Here is a 16,820-nt window from a genome sequence, read left to right as displayed (position 1 = left end):
GGTGGCAGGAGAAACAAAGAGGAGACATTGCTGTCTGGACTGTTAAAGCTCCAAAGTTCACCTGAAGAAGTGACAATGTTGGGCTTCATGAGGAAGACAAAGACGTTAAAGCGCAAAACCGCGGACTTCTGACCGGTGAGAAGTTGGTTTAAGGGTGAATATTTGTGCTCCGTGGATTCAGCGGAGACTTCCTCCCGTTTGACCTGGAACAGGCAGTCTGATTACACACAGCTGCTCTCTGCCTGCTACCTCCTCTGGCACACACTGATTCACTTGAGGACATTACATTTCCGAACTATGACTGTAGGTCAGGTGGTAGGAGTTCGTCCTGTAAGCAGATAGTTGCCGGTTTGAACCCTCGTTCTGTCTGTCTCACTCGTTGTGTCCTTAGGCAAGACACTTTGCCCGCCTTGCCTGCTGATGGTGGTCAGAGGGCCTGGTGGCGCCGATTGCATGGCAGCCTCACTTCTGTCAGTCTGCCCCAGTGTAGCTCGCCACTCTCAGTGTGTGAATGTGTGGATGAATGGGTGGATGCGTGATTGTAGTGTAAAGTACTTTGGGGTCTCTGGGGACTTGATAAAGCACTATACAAATGCAGGCCATTTACCATTTACCAACTAAACATGGTCCTCAACATTATTATATTTGCTCTTGAGTTTTATGAACTTTTTCCTGCACTACCTTGAAAACCTTCTCATTCCTCCTGGTACCATGGCCAGTCAGTGAACAGCAGTCTGTTCACGTCACATGTAGTCCCGACTCTGCCCTGGTCACACCTGTTTAGGAGCAGGGACCAAAGAACTAGGTACTAGTACAGAAAAAAACTAATGGAAACGCTCGCAAAGAGAGCAGAGTGGAGTGGAGCTGGGCCAAATAGAGCCACTGGAAAAGGGGCATTTGGGTACGGATCTTCTGCTCTAGTTATAATAACTCTATGAACGACTGTAATGTTGAGTTATACAAATGTCACCTTGGAAAAATAAGGAGAATAATTTTTTTCCGTTTTTGTTTTTTCTTTCATTGCTGATTTTTGGTTCTATATTTTTATACCATCCTTCACTGACTTGATTTGTAACTGTTGAGTTCATTCAGTATGAGTCATTTTTTTATTTTACTGGTTTACATTTTTTTTTTTTTTTTCCACCTGTAACTTAATGCTTTATCTGTTGTTTTTCTCACTAGGCTTGAGGAGAACTACATTGTGTGTGAAGGAGTGTGTCTGCCTCGCTGCATCCTTTATGCTCACTATCTGGACTTCTGCAGGAAAGAGAAACTAGAGCCGGCTTGTGCTGCTACATTTGGAAAGGTGAGTTTATTTTCCATAAAGGTATGAAAAATCTGAGTTCTTTTAACAATATGCATTAAAATAAGACCCAAATAACTGGTTATAAGGAAGGAACCATTTATACTCAGGGTAAATAAAATGCTTTTCAATGTAATATTTTGCTTTCAATTGAGGCAATTGAATCAATGTTTCAGAAAATTAAACCTGATGTCAGACCCTGTTATGCTCAGAGAAAGGGATGATGACCTACATTATTTGAAACCCTAGAGTCAGATGTGAAATCCAGTTTGGCCCAAACTGGATCATCAACAGGACAATCATTCCCAAACTTGGCAGCAAACCCAGGATCAAGGAGTTGTGATGAACCAGTGGAAGTCCAGAGATCAGCCTAATAGAAATACTGTGGTGGTGGGATATAAAGATCGCTGTGCAGAAACATTGTCTATATTTCAGTGGTCATATAAAAGACAGTTATGCTACGGAAGGTACAACTGAATCTTCAGCTGTAGTTTCAGCATGTTGGCTTAGTTTTTTAATCCATGACACAATCTAATTTATATTTGCTTTATTTATGGTTTTATTGACTAAGACGAATTTTTCTTGACATAGAAAACCTTGAACTTGAAAGGATTTCTTACTCTATTTACCTTAAGTATATGAAAATGATTGACAGTTTTATAATAAAGAGTCTGAAGCTTATCTTATGCAAGATGTATGCCCCTTCTTCTCATCAGACGATCCGACAAAAGTTTCCTCTTCTGACAACAAGAAGACTCGGCACCAGAGGACACTCCAAGTAAAAAGAAAATTAACATTATTGGAAAACAATTAATTGCAGGTTGGACTTTATGTGAAATTCAGCATAATTTTTACATTTGGCAGATATCATTACTATGGAATTGGGATCAAAGAGAGCAGCGCCTATTATCACTCTGTGTATTCAGGCAAAGGTTTAACCAGGTGAGGTTGAATTTTCTGCAATATTGCAGGAGAGTTTTGTATATCTCAAACCTGCTGCTATTAATTCAGTAACATAGTAAAACAATTTGAACAGCTAGTTTCTTTTTGAACTTGCTTGGTTTGAATCTATGTTGTGTTTTGATTGCAGATTTTCAGGGAGCAAGCTCAAGAATGAGGTAACTTTTACTTTCCCCATTCAGATCAACATATTAAAACTAAATTAGTTGTTCCTCATATGTAAACCAGCCTGTGCCCAGCCTAAACGTGATTGTTTTCCAGGGTGGCTTTACCAGGAAATACTCTTTGAGCTCTAAAACAGGAACGTTGCTTCCAGACTTCCCCAACGCCCAGCATCTTGTGCTGCCAGGAAATATTTCCAGAGAAAAGGTCGCTGGATGTGTATTTTTAGAAACGAACAACAATCTTTGTGTAGCAAAATCATCCACAAATCATTGCATAGATTGTTTTAAACAGGTAAGGCATTTCTAGCTTTAAGAAGACTGAATTCTCTCTCTGACAGGTTGACACTCTGATCATGATGTATAAAACACACTGTCAGTGCATCCTGGATAACGCCATCAATGTTAACTTTGAAGAGGTTATTACCCATCTTGTCGCAGTACTTTATACAATATTTGAAAGCCTTTGTGACCTTAAACTGATTGTTTGATTTTTTTTTTGTTCAGATCCAGAATTTTCTGCTCCACTTCTGGCAGGGAATGCCGGACCACCTGCTGCCGCTGCTAGAAAACCCGATTATAATCGACATCTTCTGTGTCTGTGACTCTATTCTCTACAAGGTTTCCATAAAATACTTTCACATGTACAGATTTACATTTGTTGCATTTGATTATATTCAAATCACTTTATTTTATACTAGAATTCTTTGTGAACATTTAGCAGTGTTGATGGTCTGAGTGCTGATCATCAACCCTGATCATCCATCCTTGAACGACTGCAGCTTTTTCTGATCTGATAGCACTAGTGCTGCCTTTCTTTGTGAGGCTAATGTCACAAACTTCACATCATCATGAAACTCTGCTCTACCAGCTTCGGTTTACAGACCCCTAAACTGTTATATGCAATAATCCTTGATTATTTCATCGATTACTGCAATCTCCTTCTAAAATAAAGTCAAACCGTTAATTCGATGCTGTGGAAGGGAAAAATCATGTTTATGACTAAATGAGCCTAGATTAGTTACTGTGTTGTAGCTAATAATTTGTCTGTTATTTTCTCAGGTTTTAACAGATGTTTTAATTCCCGCCACGATGCAGGAGATGCCTGAGAGGTGTGTTTCTAAAACTTTACCCCAGAAAATTCAGAAAGGTTTTTATTTTTCCAGACTTTTAGAACTTAATGAGAGGTGAATGGTGACGTTACATGTTGTTGTCAGTCTGTTGGCCAATATCAGAAACTTTGCCAAACACTGGGAGCAGTGGTTGGCCTCATCTCTGGAAAACCTCCCAGAATCCCTTGCAGCTAAGAAGCTCCCTATAGCACGCCGCTTTGTTTCGTCCCTGAAGAGACAGACATCTTTCCTACACTTGGCACAGGTACAACAGTCTTATTAACTGGTGTAATATCTGGAAACGGACCTGGAAATGATTTGTATCTTCTCTGCATTGTCCCAGATAGCCCGGCCAGCCCTTTTTGACCAGGCTGTAGTGACCAGCATGGTTCTGGATATCGACAACGTGGATCTCAGCAGCATCAACTCACAACCACTGCTCAGCGTGTCGGCAGCTGGAGACCAGGACTCAGACATTTACTCTGAGTGTAAGACTGTTTACTCTTACAGAGCATGATGATGACGAGTCCAGTTATTATCATGGGATTCTTCGTCAGGATCTGTAAGCTTGGCATAAATGGCAGCAACCAAAAACTTCTAGTTTTTTCGCCTTTTTTTCGGGTGAGAAATGAAACTCTGATTTATTTGATTAAGATTTCAAGCTACAATATTTCTAAATTATTTTGAAAGTTAGAGAAAAATTCAAAAATCTATTTTAAATTTCAAAACATTTATGGAACCCCCTTTTTTTGCTAATTTAAAGCCACATTTGTTTTAAATAAAAAAAATTAGACACATTTAAAAAAATGTATGAATGGTTGAACAGATAAATAAATACATAAATCAATCAATAAAGAGATTATTAAATAAATAAATGATTTAAGGAAAAAGAATGACTGAAAAGATCAATAAAGTAATGAAAAAATAGATTATTAGATAGCCCTCTGATGGACTGGCAACCTTTGACCCTTCACGGATAAGAGGGTATAGGCAAGAGATGGATTGTTAAATAAACAAATAACAGAAAAAGAAAAGAAATGAGCAAATTACTTAATAATTAAAAAATAAAGAAGTCAGGAATGAAATAATTGAATAAGTCAATTAATAAAATACTAAATTATTTATCCAGAATAAATGAGTAAATGACAAAATAAATACGAGATAAATAAGTGGGTAAATAATCTATTTTCACATTAGACTTTAATAAAATATTTTTATAAATTTGATTTATTTTTTCCCTTCATTTCAGATGGGGCATGATAAAGATGTTAAAGATATAGGGTTAACTAAAAAAATAATGAAAACATGTCTTATAGTTGTTTTAATGTTTAACATGATGATGGACCTTGTTGTAAATTAGGGTCTGTATACATTTTAAAGACCCCTTTTTAGGTGTAAATAGAATCTCTGGAAATAATTAATTGAGCCTTGGCGAAAGTCTTGATGCTTTTTGATTCATTGAAATAAAACTGGAAATAATTTAGCATATCTTGACATTTTAATTCTGGAAATATTATTTAATATAGACTTTGCATGCAATTCTACTTTTTCTCAATGCATTTTCTCTTTTTCCCCCAGATGATTCCATCAGTGTCTTTCAGGAACTGAAAGAACTGCTGAGAAAAAACGCCACTGTTGAATCGTTCATAGAGTGGTTAGACTCGGTGGTTGAGCACAAAGTCATCAAGGTAGAGACATTTCACGCATGCATCCTTGTGTTTGTGTCCACACAGACCAACTGAAACCTGCAAATCAGCAGTTTATTTTTGTTGTTTCATCAGCCCGGTAAGCAGTGCGGTCGATCTGTGAAGAAGCGAGCTCAGGATTTCCTCCTCAGGTGGAGCTTCTTTGGTGCACGAGTCATGCACAACCTTACGCTCAACAACGCCTCCAGCTTTGGTAGGGAGTTGTAAAGAGATTTTCTAAAATCAAGTAAAAATGTTTGTATATGAAGTGTATTTGTTTAGCTCAATTGCATTTAGAACATTAGTGTCAACTTTTAGTGCCAAATTTCTAATTTAATTCGGTCTGACCACTGAGCTGACCAATCAGAGCCAAGCAGAGTGGGTTTTGTAAGAGATGCAGAGAAAGTGGAAGATTCAAAAAGATAGTGAGGGAGCAATTAGGCAATTACAATTTCTCAAAGGTAATTTGCCCAGCAGCCATACCCTCTTCTTCCTCAGCTATGAATTTGTGATCCATTTTTAACGTCCCTGAGAAAAGGTCTCTGTTTAAAGAGCAAATGTGGCTCTAGGACCTCTTCCGTTCTAGACATCCATCCACCATAGAGATCTGCTCATCTTCATTTGGTAGATGCTACTTTTGTTACACAGCATGATTAAAGTCATTTAGACAGAAATGTCAACGTGGTAATTTATTTTATTTAAATATTAACTTATCACTAGGCCAAATTTCCCCCCCATTTCTGAAATATCTTGTGCCTAAAAGTCTGTTTTTATTACAAATGAAGTTGATGAGCTCAAACATGAAACATCCTAATTTACTAAAATAATTCCTGCCCTTAGTTTGTAATTTTCCTGTTTTCCTACAAACCTTTTAGATATGGCGCCTTGAAAAAGTATTAATACTTTTCTATTTTGTCATGTGATCGCCATAAAACTGGACTCTGTTTAGTAGTTGGGTGATTTCTGAGGGTAGCTTGTTGCACTGTACTTTATTTTCAGGCATCAGACAAATGTATGCCACACATTTCAGATTTTTATTCGTAAGAAATTGATACATTTCTTTCCACGTCACATTTATGCACTTCTTTGCGTCACCTTTGCATTGTGTATCCACGACCTGCTGTATTATTACCCTATGAGCACCAAAGCAGCATCCAGATAGAGAAATGGGTCTTGTAGGGTCCAAACATTGGTCCTCATGAGGCTCACAAGGGAGATGGTTCAAGAACGTCCACACACTCAGAGACATGCAGGTCTGATACGAGCCGGCTCAAAGCAGATTGCTACAATAGCATCATAAATTGTAATGGCCAGACTTGCTTTGATTACACAGGGTCTTATCTGCGGTTGCGTGCTCTCTGTTTAAACACACACAGGCTACGCGTGCATGAATAAACAATGACCATTTGGTGGCTCTTGCTCTCTCTGAAGGTCCACTTAAGCTCAAACACAAACGTGTGGCCCTGCAGGTCAAACAGAGAGCAGTCGGGCTCTAAAGGTCGGAGAGCTGTTAAAAGAAAGCTCAGCCAGAGTAAACATAGAGTAAAGTCTTCCAGCACGCTTCTGTTTCAATATAAATTGAGCTCCTTTGTGTTTTGATGCTGACAGGTTCCTTTCATCTGATCCGGATGCTGTTAGATGAGTACATCCTGTTGGCTTTGGAAACTCAGTTCAACAATGACAAGGAGCAGGACCTGCAGAACCTTCTGGAAAAATACATGAAAAATGCAGGTATGGGCTGCAGAAAATATCCAACTTTAGTTTTTAATTTTAACAACGACTATACTGGAGAGAGTGTAAGGTGCTAGGCTCCAGGTTTAATCACTAAGTTCACACTAGGGTGCAGACCAGCGCCTTCTTAAGGCCAATCAGAGTATGGGTCAAAAAAGGGGCTGGAGGCTGATCAAATATTTCATCTTATCTTTATTTGGGAAAACATATGAGGAGGGGATATTTGTATGTGTGTGGTTTCCTATAAAAATAACAAACAACTCAGGTTATAATAAAATAACATATCCATTAATTAGCTTAACCTATTCCTGTCAGAATCAAATACATAAAAATTGCAATATTTCCTTCTCCTCATTACACCAGTATAGCAGTAAACCATCTGCAGACAGACATCTCAAATGTGTCCATTCACCGTCAATATTAACATTAGACTTCCTGTAGCGTAACCGGCATGGTGCTCTTATTGTGAAAGGCAATGCAGCTACTTCCGGCTAGCGGTAAAACTTCAGATTAAACTAATTACGCCGCATACGAGTGCATCGATAACACTCTGGGAACTGTTGTGAAACCAGACAATGGACATACAAGCGTTATTCCGCATGAACATGATGCATTTACACCCAAGCAGCAGGCACCGATGTGCTAGTGGCTATTCAGGCAGGGGTACATAGCCGACATAGCCGTTATTTCAGGTTCATTTGCAGCAGTTAACAAATATCTAAATCCATCCCTAATTATACCCACTTATCATTGACGCACACGTTCCTCTAACTCGTATTTAGGTCTCCCACAACTGTTGCCTCACATTAGATTTTCTCAGGCAAAGTTCAACGGTGACGTCACTGACAATGCAACCAATCCCCTGAGCGGGCTCACCCTGTAATTAGCACCTAAATAAACACTGATTACCAGTTAATTAAAAGCACTTTAACAATAACTGAGTGCTTTAACTGGTGACTTTGGGGCCTTTTCTACAACCAGTCGGGATTTTTCTATTTATACAGACTAGGATTTTTACCACTTTTAGATTGATACTTTGGCTGCTTCTTTAAGCTCTAATTTTCTGTTAAATCCTTGCACCTGACCAGTATATTGAAAAAAAAAAAAAAAAAAAAAATGAATATGCTGCAAATTTTAAAGAATGAGAGTTAAGCTTTTGGGACACAGGAATCCAACAGACCTAGCACAGGACACGATAAATATCTGCAAGTGTTCAGGTAACAGCAACAGCTAACAGCACCTTGTTGGTCCTAAAACCCTATTTAAGCTTTCAAGCTGCCTTGTCTTTGATAATTTTGTTCATAGAACAAACTGAAGAAATTGGAACAAATTGTCTTTTCAGGAGTGTTTACATTATGCTACCCAGAACATTTACCATTGGAAATCGATTACCCTGAACCCTCAATCTCCTCTAGGCTGATTGTGTGTGACTTGACTGCTGGTTCAGCTTATGTATGTTTGTGTGACATTGAAATGGTTGCCTGACTGGTTGCTTCCCTGATTCTTTCCCAGTTCTTACCTCTATAAAAGGGCTTAATAGCCATGGTCCACAGGGCTCTCAGTCCTGCATGTTTCATGTATTTCCCTTCTGCCACATACCTGACTTAAATGAATGGGTGAAAAACGGCATGCAGGAGGGAATGCAGTCATTTGATTCAGGTGTGTTGGAGCAGAGACACATCTGAAACATGAAGGACAAGCATTGAAAAACACTGCTCCATAAAATACACGAAGTTCCACCAAACGGTGTAAAAATGTAACTGTAACAGATTTTTAAATGTATTTCACAAGTGCAGGAAAACTATTTAAAACACAAGATATTATTTTGACTGGAGGTTTTATCGATTACATTTAAAGTTATCAGAAAGTATCAACTGTGGATGAGTATAAGATAGGATGACTCAAACATAAATCCAACCAATCAGAATTGTTTAGCACCTTTCCTCCATAAACCTCCACCCTGAAGGTTCGACGTAAAATCAAAAGCATAATTTTTTCCTTCTGCCCATTTTCTATGATAAACTTCTACCTGTGTCATCTGCATTTACTCTGGTAGATACAGTTGAAACGGAGGGGTTGGTTGAGGAATGGGGGGTAAAGAATCGGCTCAGAAAACAACCTTGTTCCTGGAGAAGGTTCCTGATGTGGAAATGTGGCTCTCTGTGACAACCTGCTGCGAAGAAAATTGCTAAAAGCTCATTTGAAATGTAAAATGACGCGCTTTACTATGTAGGGTTGTGCCTATTCAGTTTTTGGCCTAACCAACAAACACGAAAACAAAGGAAAACATGAAAAATTGTGAAACACGTAGACTTACAGCTGTCATAAAAGTAGCAAATCTGAGCACTAATAACCTATTAATCAATATTTGCCTCTTTGTTTTTCTCATACGTATTTTCAGTTGACTTTATGTTATCTAAATAGAGTAAAAAAATAAGCTAATAGGACTGAACGTGATCTACAACTGGACTCCATGTTGAAACCCCAGCTGTATCTGACTGGGTCCTTTGGCTTGCAAAAGCACAAAGAAACAATCACACACATTAGATTTAAATAAATGAAATTAAACTTAATTAAACTGTATCATGTCTCCATTAGAAGCAGATTTTTAATGCGTCTCTAGCAATAACTGGAAATTTTATTTTACTAGAAATATAAATAGGAACATATTCTTTTTTATGAGAGGTTAGATTTGTTTTACTGAGGTCTCAACTAAATCAGATTGTTATAAATACATTGAAGGATAACATCCCTTGTAAGTTTTTTTATGATTCATTTAGATAGAGGTTAACTTTAATGAAATGATTCAATAAATCAGCAGCACTAAATGAGAATCATAAAGGGAAATCTTTTCGAAGTCTGACCAGGTTTCATATTTGATCGTCACCTTCAGATGCCAGTAAAGCGGCGTTCATGGCGTCACCCAGTTCCTGCTTTCTGGCCAACCGTAACAAGGCCTCCGCTTCCATCGACCAATCGGTGAAGAACGAATCTTTGGGAGAACATGCCTACATGCCTCTGTCCACCAATCAGCAGCAAGATCTTGAAGCTAAAACTGCCCTCTATCAGGGGAATGATGGTTCTGGTTTCACATCTTCAGGTAAACATTGAAAACGTGGTTGTCTAAGCATAAAACATCTGAACATTATCTGATGTGGCCAGAATGGAGAAGAGTCCTCCTATCTTCAGCTGTTCATCACAGGAGTTAAATCTCCCTTTTTTCACCCCCCCATCAGGTGGTCAGATGGACTTCTCTCAGGTCAGCGGCCCACTCATGACACCACCCATCTCTCCAGCTGCGTTGGTGCACAGGGGCTCTGTCATCAACCAGGGGCCCATGGCAGGGGGGCCCCTGACGCCCTCTTCCTCGTCATGCTCCTTCTCCTCATCCTCCTGCCTCTCCTCTCTCAGTGAAATGACACAGCCCAGCCCCTGCTCCTCATACCCGGAAACCCTGTACCACTGCTTACCTCAGTCCAGTGGGTATTTCCCCCCTGCCAGCAGCGGCTCCTCGGCTCCAAGTTACCAAACTGCTCTCAGGTCAGCTTTGATGACAACTGGTGGTGCTTTGTGTGTTGCTAACATCTACATAGAAGTTTTGAGGATGATAAAGTAGATTTGCTAAAGTGTGAAAGCAGAATAACATACGTAGCATCAATCATGTGGTGATTAGATACAGTATATTTGCTTGTACATTTACTAAATATATGGTTGAATATTTATATTATAGGAATGACTAAATTAAATAATGTTTTTATGCCCAATAATTGTCCTCTTTACTCACTATTTTAAGCATTCACAGCACAGTATGCTGTCTCCTTTAAATGGATGTTGGATCTCTAGGAGCAAAGGAAGAAAAAGAAAGAGAGAACAAAAAGTTAATGACAGCTTTAGTGGCAAATAATAATATAAAAGGAGAGTAGCAGGAGAAACTGTTGTGAGGAAAAGTGTTTTGAATTTTGAATCAGTGTTGTTTCCATATTAGAAAAAAATAGAAACATTTTCTTATTGCAGGAGAATATTTTATCGTAACATTGCAGTCGTTTTGCATACATTCAAGTTAGTTTCATAATGATTACAAAACATGCCTAAACTGTCCTAGAACCCCCACAGGAAACCAAAACACTTAATGGGGGAGAGAATGGGAGAATATTTATCATTCTAGACCTGACTCCCCATCCTACTTTTAGAAATTTCAACCGTCCATCTGTCCATCCATCTACCTGTCTTTCCCACTGTCTCTCTGTGTGTCCCTCCATCCATCCTCCCTCTTCCTCACAGTCTGTGGTTTTTGCAGGTTCCATATTTAAACCTGCCCTCTGTAGATGTGTGAAGTATTGTTTTAGTTAACCCTGTTGAGCTGTGGAAACTTGTACCTTCAGCACAAAGATCATTTCTTTGTCAGTGGCTGGGTCCATAAAAAATGCTGTTGACCAAACCTAGAACCTAAGTAGTTAGAATAAGCTACTTCCTAAGACCAAAAGCCACAATTTCTAAAAATATTTGTATTCTGTCTAATAAATAATTTTTATTATAAATAAGGTCGATGAGATTTACTTCACTTAAATTACTTTTCTTATTTTTACAAAAAACGTGCAATGGGAAATTTTCCATCTTTGGGAATAACAGGATTAAACTTTTTTTATTTTAGATCTCAGGCCCAGAATCCCTGTCTGACAGCGGTTCGGACTCACAATCCACCTCTGGGCTGTCACCTGCCCCGGTACCCGTCTCTCAATGATCCGCCCCTGAATAAGGACATTTTTTACTCTCAATCAGTCCATCACTCCTCTGGAAGCTCCGACTGTTCCCTGACGGCTTACGGTTCTGCAGTCCGGCCACCTTCCAGATACACTCCGGGCCCAGAACCAGTTCAGACAGAACAGGGGCTGGATCAGCAGGCAGCGGCTCAGATTCTGGACGCTTCAGAAGGTTTTGGCTTCATGGGGGCCGGACTGAACCTCGCTGGTGGTGGTTGTCAGGGACAGACGTGCGGCATCTTGGGGCATAGCGGTAAGGATTCTTAGAATCCAGGTATTTTACTTTTCAAGAAATAAACAAAAACTAGTCAGATGCAGAAAATCTCTTTATTTAATTCAGTAAAATTATGTCATTGTGATGACCTTTGAATTTTGCTTAATTTATAACTCCCATAGGTTTAAGAACCAGAGTTCTACTTTTAAAAAGCAAATAAAGATCACAGAAACTCTCACCAAAATGTAGATTTTAATTTCTGTCGCAGGTTTTTATTGTAACAGCAGCTTCTTGGCCGGCCAGCGAGTGAATCCTTTAGTTGATCAGCACGTGTCCGTCATCAGCAGCGTAGGAAGTCTTCGCCCCTTCTCCTCAACATTCTCTGAAGTCCATGATCCACTGAACATCCTGGACGAACCAGGGAGGAAAACCACAGGAAGCTTTTTCAGCGAGGCAGAATCAGGTCGGTATCAGAACCAGTTAAATGACTCAATCCATTGTTTTATTGTAAGATTTTATCAAAAGGTTGTGGCTAAAGAAAGTAACTGCTGCTGTGAAGAAATACACTTCAATCAAGGTTCTTTAGCAACAGCTCGTTGCACCGAAGCGCCGTCTCCTGTGACATTCTGATACAAAGCAATGCAGGTAAATGTACTGTACTGCTTATCCCAGTCCTGAACTCGTCCCTTGATAGGCTAAGGTATTGGATTGTTGTATCAGAATCTGCCTTGAAGTGGTTTTCTTCATATCTACCAGAATAATCCTTTTCTGTAGTTTTTCTAAATTGCAGTTCTACTTCAAATCCACCCCATTATGGTGTACTCCAAAGTTCTGTTGTAGGACCCTTGTTGTTTGTGTTGAAGATGCTTCTTCATCTTTGACACACTTTAGGCTCTTTAAAGCACATTCTTATCACTGAAGCACAAATGTTTTTCAGTTTTCTATCTTGAGGTTGCAAAATTGCATGTCTTACAAGACAAGAAAAAAAATATATATTCTTAGTCCTCCAGACAAACAAGAACTTCGATCATGGACCATCTTGGTTCATCTTGGCCTCTTTTCCATTGTGGGGATTTTCAGCCTGGCACAATTATTCCTGAGTAATTTCAATTACCCAGGTCCACACTTTCCCGGATAAAAGGTTCTGGTCTTGGGGTAGGACTTTCAGATTACCCCGAGATTGTTGAGGATTGGGGTTATGTGCTGAGCAACAATGATTGGTGGACTCTTACAGTGTTCGGACTTCCGCTCACCAGCCATATTTAGACCTGTGTGTTATTTTTGTTTTCCATACGAGATTCATATTTACAAGAACTTCATCCGACTTCTTCTAGTCTGGCTACATTGGTACTAGGATCCTGGTTCTTACTTATAGAGCTTCCATGGACAAGCAGCAGCATACTGTATATCACAGTATACAGTAAGTCCCTGATGTCCTGTGATAAGAGCCTGCCAGCGGTGCCATGGCCGAAACTGAAATGACAAAACGACTAAACCTTTTCAACAATAGCCTCAGGACTGTGGAAATCTGTCCTACTGAGCTTGACTAAACTATTGACTAGTGTCTTTTTACTGCAACTAAACTTTATAATTTTATTTAATTGTATTTGCTGATTTTTGAAGGTTGCCAATTTTTATTTTCTTTCGTACAGCACTTTGTGTATTCATGATTTTGAAGGTGCTTTATGCAGTTTAAATACACCATATAATAACACAAATAGCCTTATTTCTCTCATTGCCTGACAGCAAATCAGAGAAATCTTTCCCTATTTCACGTTAGTTCGGATTGCCAAAATTATTTCTATTTGCTAAATGCCAGAAAAATGAAAGAGATAAATTTTTATTCCTTTAAATTTTTAAACAGTTTGGGAAAATCCAGATGATGATGTCATGTTATTGTTAGCCTCGGATAGGTTAATTCACAAACATGTAAGTTTAATAGAGGTAAACCTGTGGAGGCCAACACCACAAACACAACAATTAATTGTGTTTCATCATGGAAAAATAAAAAAACCCTTAAGAGAAGGCTAACTCTGCACCTCCACAATTCTGGTACATCCTTGGATTTAATTTCCAGGTGCCTGAAGGTGCCTCGTTTGTCTGTTTCAACAATTATACACAAGTTTGAACAGCACTGGATTGTCCATCATTACATTTTGAGGGAAAGGGTGAAAGCTTGAATTCAACTGTGAAGTACAGGGGTGGTAGCTTCATACATGCTGTAGGAGTGGATGGTGCACTTCATAAACTAGACGGCGTCATAAGGAAAGAGCCTTATGTGGAAATGTTCCCAGATTATAAGCCAGGGAGTTTGATCTTGAACACAAATAGGTCTATCTGTGTATCACCATGTTAGTTATAAAGTGGTTTAAGGATTATAAAGTCAATGGTTTCAAGTGGTCATCACAAAACCCTGATCTCCTATAGAAAACATGTGGCAGAGCTGAAAAGGTAAAAGCATATCTCTCATTATTCTGGCATTTAGTCAAATAAAATGATTTTAATAAACTTAACCTAAAACAGGAAAAGTTTAGTCTGATTTATTGTAAGACACTGAGAAAAAAGGATATATAAATCTTGTTTCTTGCAGGTCATTCCCTTCCCTCCTCTGGATCCGCTACCTGCATGTTCGGACTTTCCTCTCCGTTCGGCTCACAGGACGCTCTGATGTCTCAGCAGCGTGGGATGGCGTCCTCAGAGGTACAGGACCTGGTTTCCTCGCTACCACCCATCAACACTGTGTTTATGGGTGCAGGGGGAGCGCAGCAGTGACTTCTGTAGGAGGAATCGGTGCAGGAAGTTTGAGGGAAAAACGAACAGAAAACAGGGTCTCTCACAATGAACCAGTAAGGAACTGTGCGGTTTATTTTACCTAATAGAAAGTAACTAAAACATTTACAGTTATACCGTTTGAACTAATATTGAAAAGAAATGGATCAGCTTTGAAATAATAACTTTCTGTCTCATGATGCTCCCATTTCTCCTGTGTATAAATAAAATGAGACTGGTGAATGACCGCACAACATGTGAATAACTGTCCAGATTGTTTTTGTTTCTTCTGGTTTAGTTTGGTTTTGACCTTCTATCCGGTGAACCTTTATTAGGCTTTTAGAGACAACAGCACTCAGCTGTTTTGCTGATACAAACAGATTATTTTTACCCAGCTGTTCTTGATATTGTATTTCCTCGAAGCTTTAGTACTATATTTCATCCTCTAAACTTGTGTGTAAAATGCAGAACAAAAGGAAATCTATGTAAATTTCATTAAAATATGTTTTTAGAAGATTTCTCTTTTAGTTTTTCCTGGAAAGTCTTTGTAAAAAGTTAAGGGATAAAATATCAAGCCTGCTATTGTTAACTGCTTTTGGCTTTATTGTTACAAGTTGTTACAGTCATAACGCTAAGAAAGAGATGAAGCTGAAATTGTTCCTTCTGAACATAAATATTCACCCAGAGAAGCAACGAATGGTTATATAAAACTCTGCATGGAATTGCTCAAGAGGTTTGGATTCAGGGTGGTGCATCTGTCTGTTGATTGAACTGTAGAGACAGATTTTCAAACCAAATCAGATAATTTATTGTATATCTAATAGGCTGCAGGCAGCTGGTAAAGGCAATAGATGGTTGGATGGACGACAGATAACTGATCAGTGTAAAAAATCATTTAAAAGATAAAAACATGAACTAAGTACCACCATATAAAGTGCACAATATTTAAAGCAATTCAGCATTTTAACATCTTCAGGCAGAGAGCTTGATGTTACGGTCCATTTTGTCCAGTTCACGTAGAAAAGGGGTGTCCAAAGTGTGGTCCAGGGGCCAGCATGAGACAGTAACTCAAATAACCACTCGTTACAACCAAGGCATGCAGAAGAACATTTCTGAACGTACAACACGTCGAACCTTGAGGCGGATGGGCTACAGCAGCAGAAGACCACACCGGGTGCCACTCCTGTCAGCTAAGAACAGGAAACTGAGGCTACAATTTTCACAGGTTCACCAAAATTGGACAATAGAAGATTGGAAAAACGTTGCCTGGTCTGATGAGTCTCGATTTCTGCTGCGACATTCGGATGGTAGGGTCAGAATCTGGTGCCAACAACATGAAAGCATGGATCCATCCTGCCTTGTATCAACGGTTCAGGCTGGTGGTGGTGGTGTAATGGTGTGGGGGATATTTTCTTGGCACACTTTGGGCCCCTTAGTACTAATTGAGCATCGTGTCAACGCCACAGCCTACCTGAGTATTGTTGCTGACCATGTCCATCCCTTTATGACCACAGTGTACCCATCTTCTGATGGTTACTTCCAGCAGGATAACTCGCCATGTCATAAAGCATGAATCATCTCAGACTGGTTTCTTGAACATGACAATGAGTTCACTGGACTCAAATGGCCTCCAGTCACCAGATCTCAATCCAATAGAGCACCTTTGGGATGTGGTGGAACGGGAGATTCGCATCATGGATGAGCAGCTGACAAATCTGCAGCATCTGTGTGATGCTATCATGTCAATATGGACCAAACTCTCTGAGGAATGTTTCCAGTACCTTGTTGAATCTATGCCACGAAGGATTAAGGCAGTTCTGAACGCAAAAGGGGGTCCAACCCGATACTAGCAAGGTGTACCTAATAAAGTGGCCAGTCTCATTTTTGTTGCTGGGAATTGACCAAAAAAAATTTCTAGAACAATAAAAAACAAACAAATTCGACCCATAATGTTATGAAACTATACACCTTTTTTATTAAGAGTGGTTTGACCTACAATTATTTGTCCTTTTCTGCTTGGTTTAATTAAACGCTGGATATTTAGTTTACTGCAGAACAGGTAAAAATAAAAGAATTCACAATAAAATTATTTTTAAATTGGGTAAAAACAAAATGGCCCCTGAGT

The 16,820-nt window shown here is 39.2% G+C and overlaps 1 protein-coding gene across 3 annotated transcripts in view; it reads left to right on the top strand.

Annotated features, from left to right (window-relative positions):
- Positions 1 to 15,211, top strand: part of rfx6 (regulatory factor X, 6) — a 28,117-nt gene extending 12,906 nt beyond the window's left edge. For 2 of the 3 annotated variants that reach the window (XM_047387857.1, XM_047387856.1), the window contains exons 3-20: positions 1,183 to 1,306; positions 2,020 to 2,081; positions 2,168 to 2,245; positions 2,394 to 2,421; positions 2,525 to 2,632; positions 2,766 to 2,843; positions 2,932 to 3,045; positions 3,487 to 3,536; positions 3,642 to 3,801; positions 3,880 to 4,024; positions 5,115 to 5,224; positions 5,318 to 5,435; positions 6,830 to 6,952; positions 9,846 to 10,052; positions 10,189 to 10,492; positions 11,604 to 11,965; positions 12,195 to 12,389; positions 14,517 to 15,211. In XM_047387857.1, coding sequence (XP_047243813.1) covers positions 1,183 to 1,306; positions 2,020 to 2,081; positions 2,168 to 2,245; positions 2,394 to 2,421; positions 2,525 to 2,632; positions 2,766 to 2,843; positions 2,932 to 3,045; positions 3,487 to 3,536; positions 3,642 to 3,801; positions 3,880 to 4,024; positions 5,115 to 5,224; positions 5,318 to 5,435; positions 6,830 to 6,952; positions 9,846 to 10,052; positions 10,189 to 10,492; positions 11,604 to 11,965; positions 12,195 to 12,389; positions 14,517 to 14,698 — 2,548 coding nt within the window. In that variant the 3' untranslated portion in view covers positions 14,699 to 15,211. The remainder of the gene's footprint in view (positions 1 to 1,182; positions 1,307 to 2,019; positions 2,082 to 2,167; positions 2,246 to 2,393; positions 2,422 to 2,524; positions 2,633 to 2,765; positions 2,844 to 2,931; positions 3,046 to 3,486; positions 3,537 to 3,641; positions 3,802 to 3,879; positions 4,025 to 5,114; positions 5,225 to 5,317; positions 5,436 to 6,829; positions 6,953 to 9,845; positions 10,053 to 10,188; positions 10,493 to 11,603; positions 11,966 to 12,194; positions 12,390 to 14,516) is intronic. The other variant, XM_047387858.1, reaches the window with a different exon arrangement.
- Positions 15,212 to 16,820: the final 1,609 nt, after the last annotated feature.

Source organism: Girardinichthys multiradiatus, chromosome 15 (genome assembly GCF_021462225.1).
Source record: "Girardinichthys multiradiatus isolate DD_20200921_A chromosome 15, DD_fGirMul_XY1, whole genome shotgun sequence".
Lineage (NCBI taxonomy): Eukaryota > Metazoa > Chordata > Actinopteri > Cyprinodontiformes > Goodeidae > Girardinichthys > Girardinichthys multiradiatus.
Note: the sequence above shows the minus strand (reverse complement) of the source record. Positions and strands in the feature narration are given on the sequence as shown.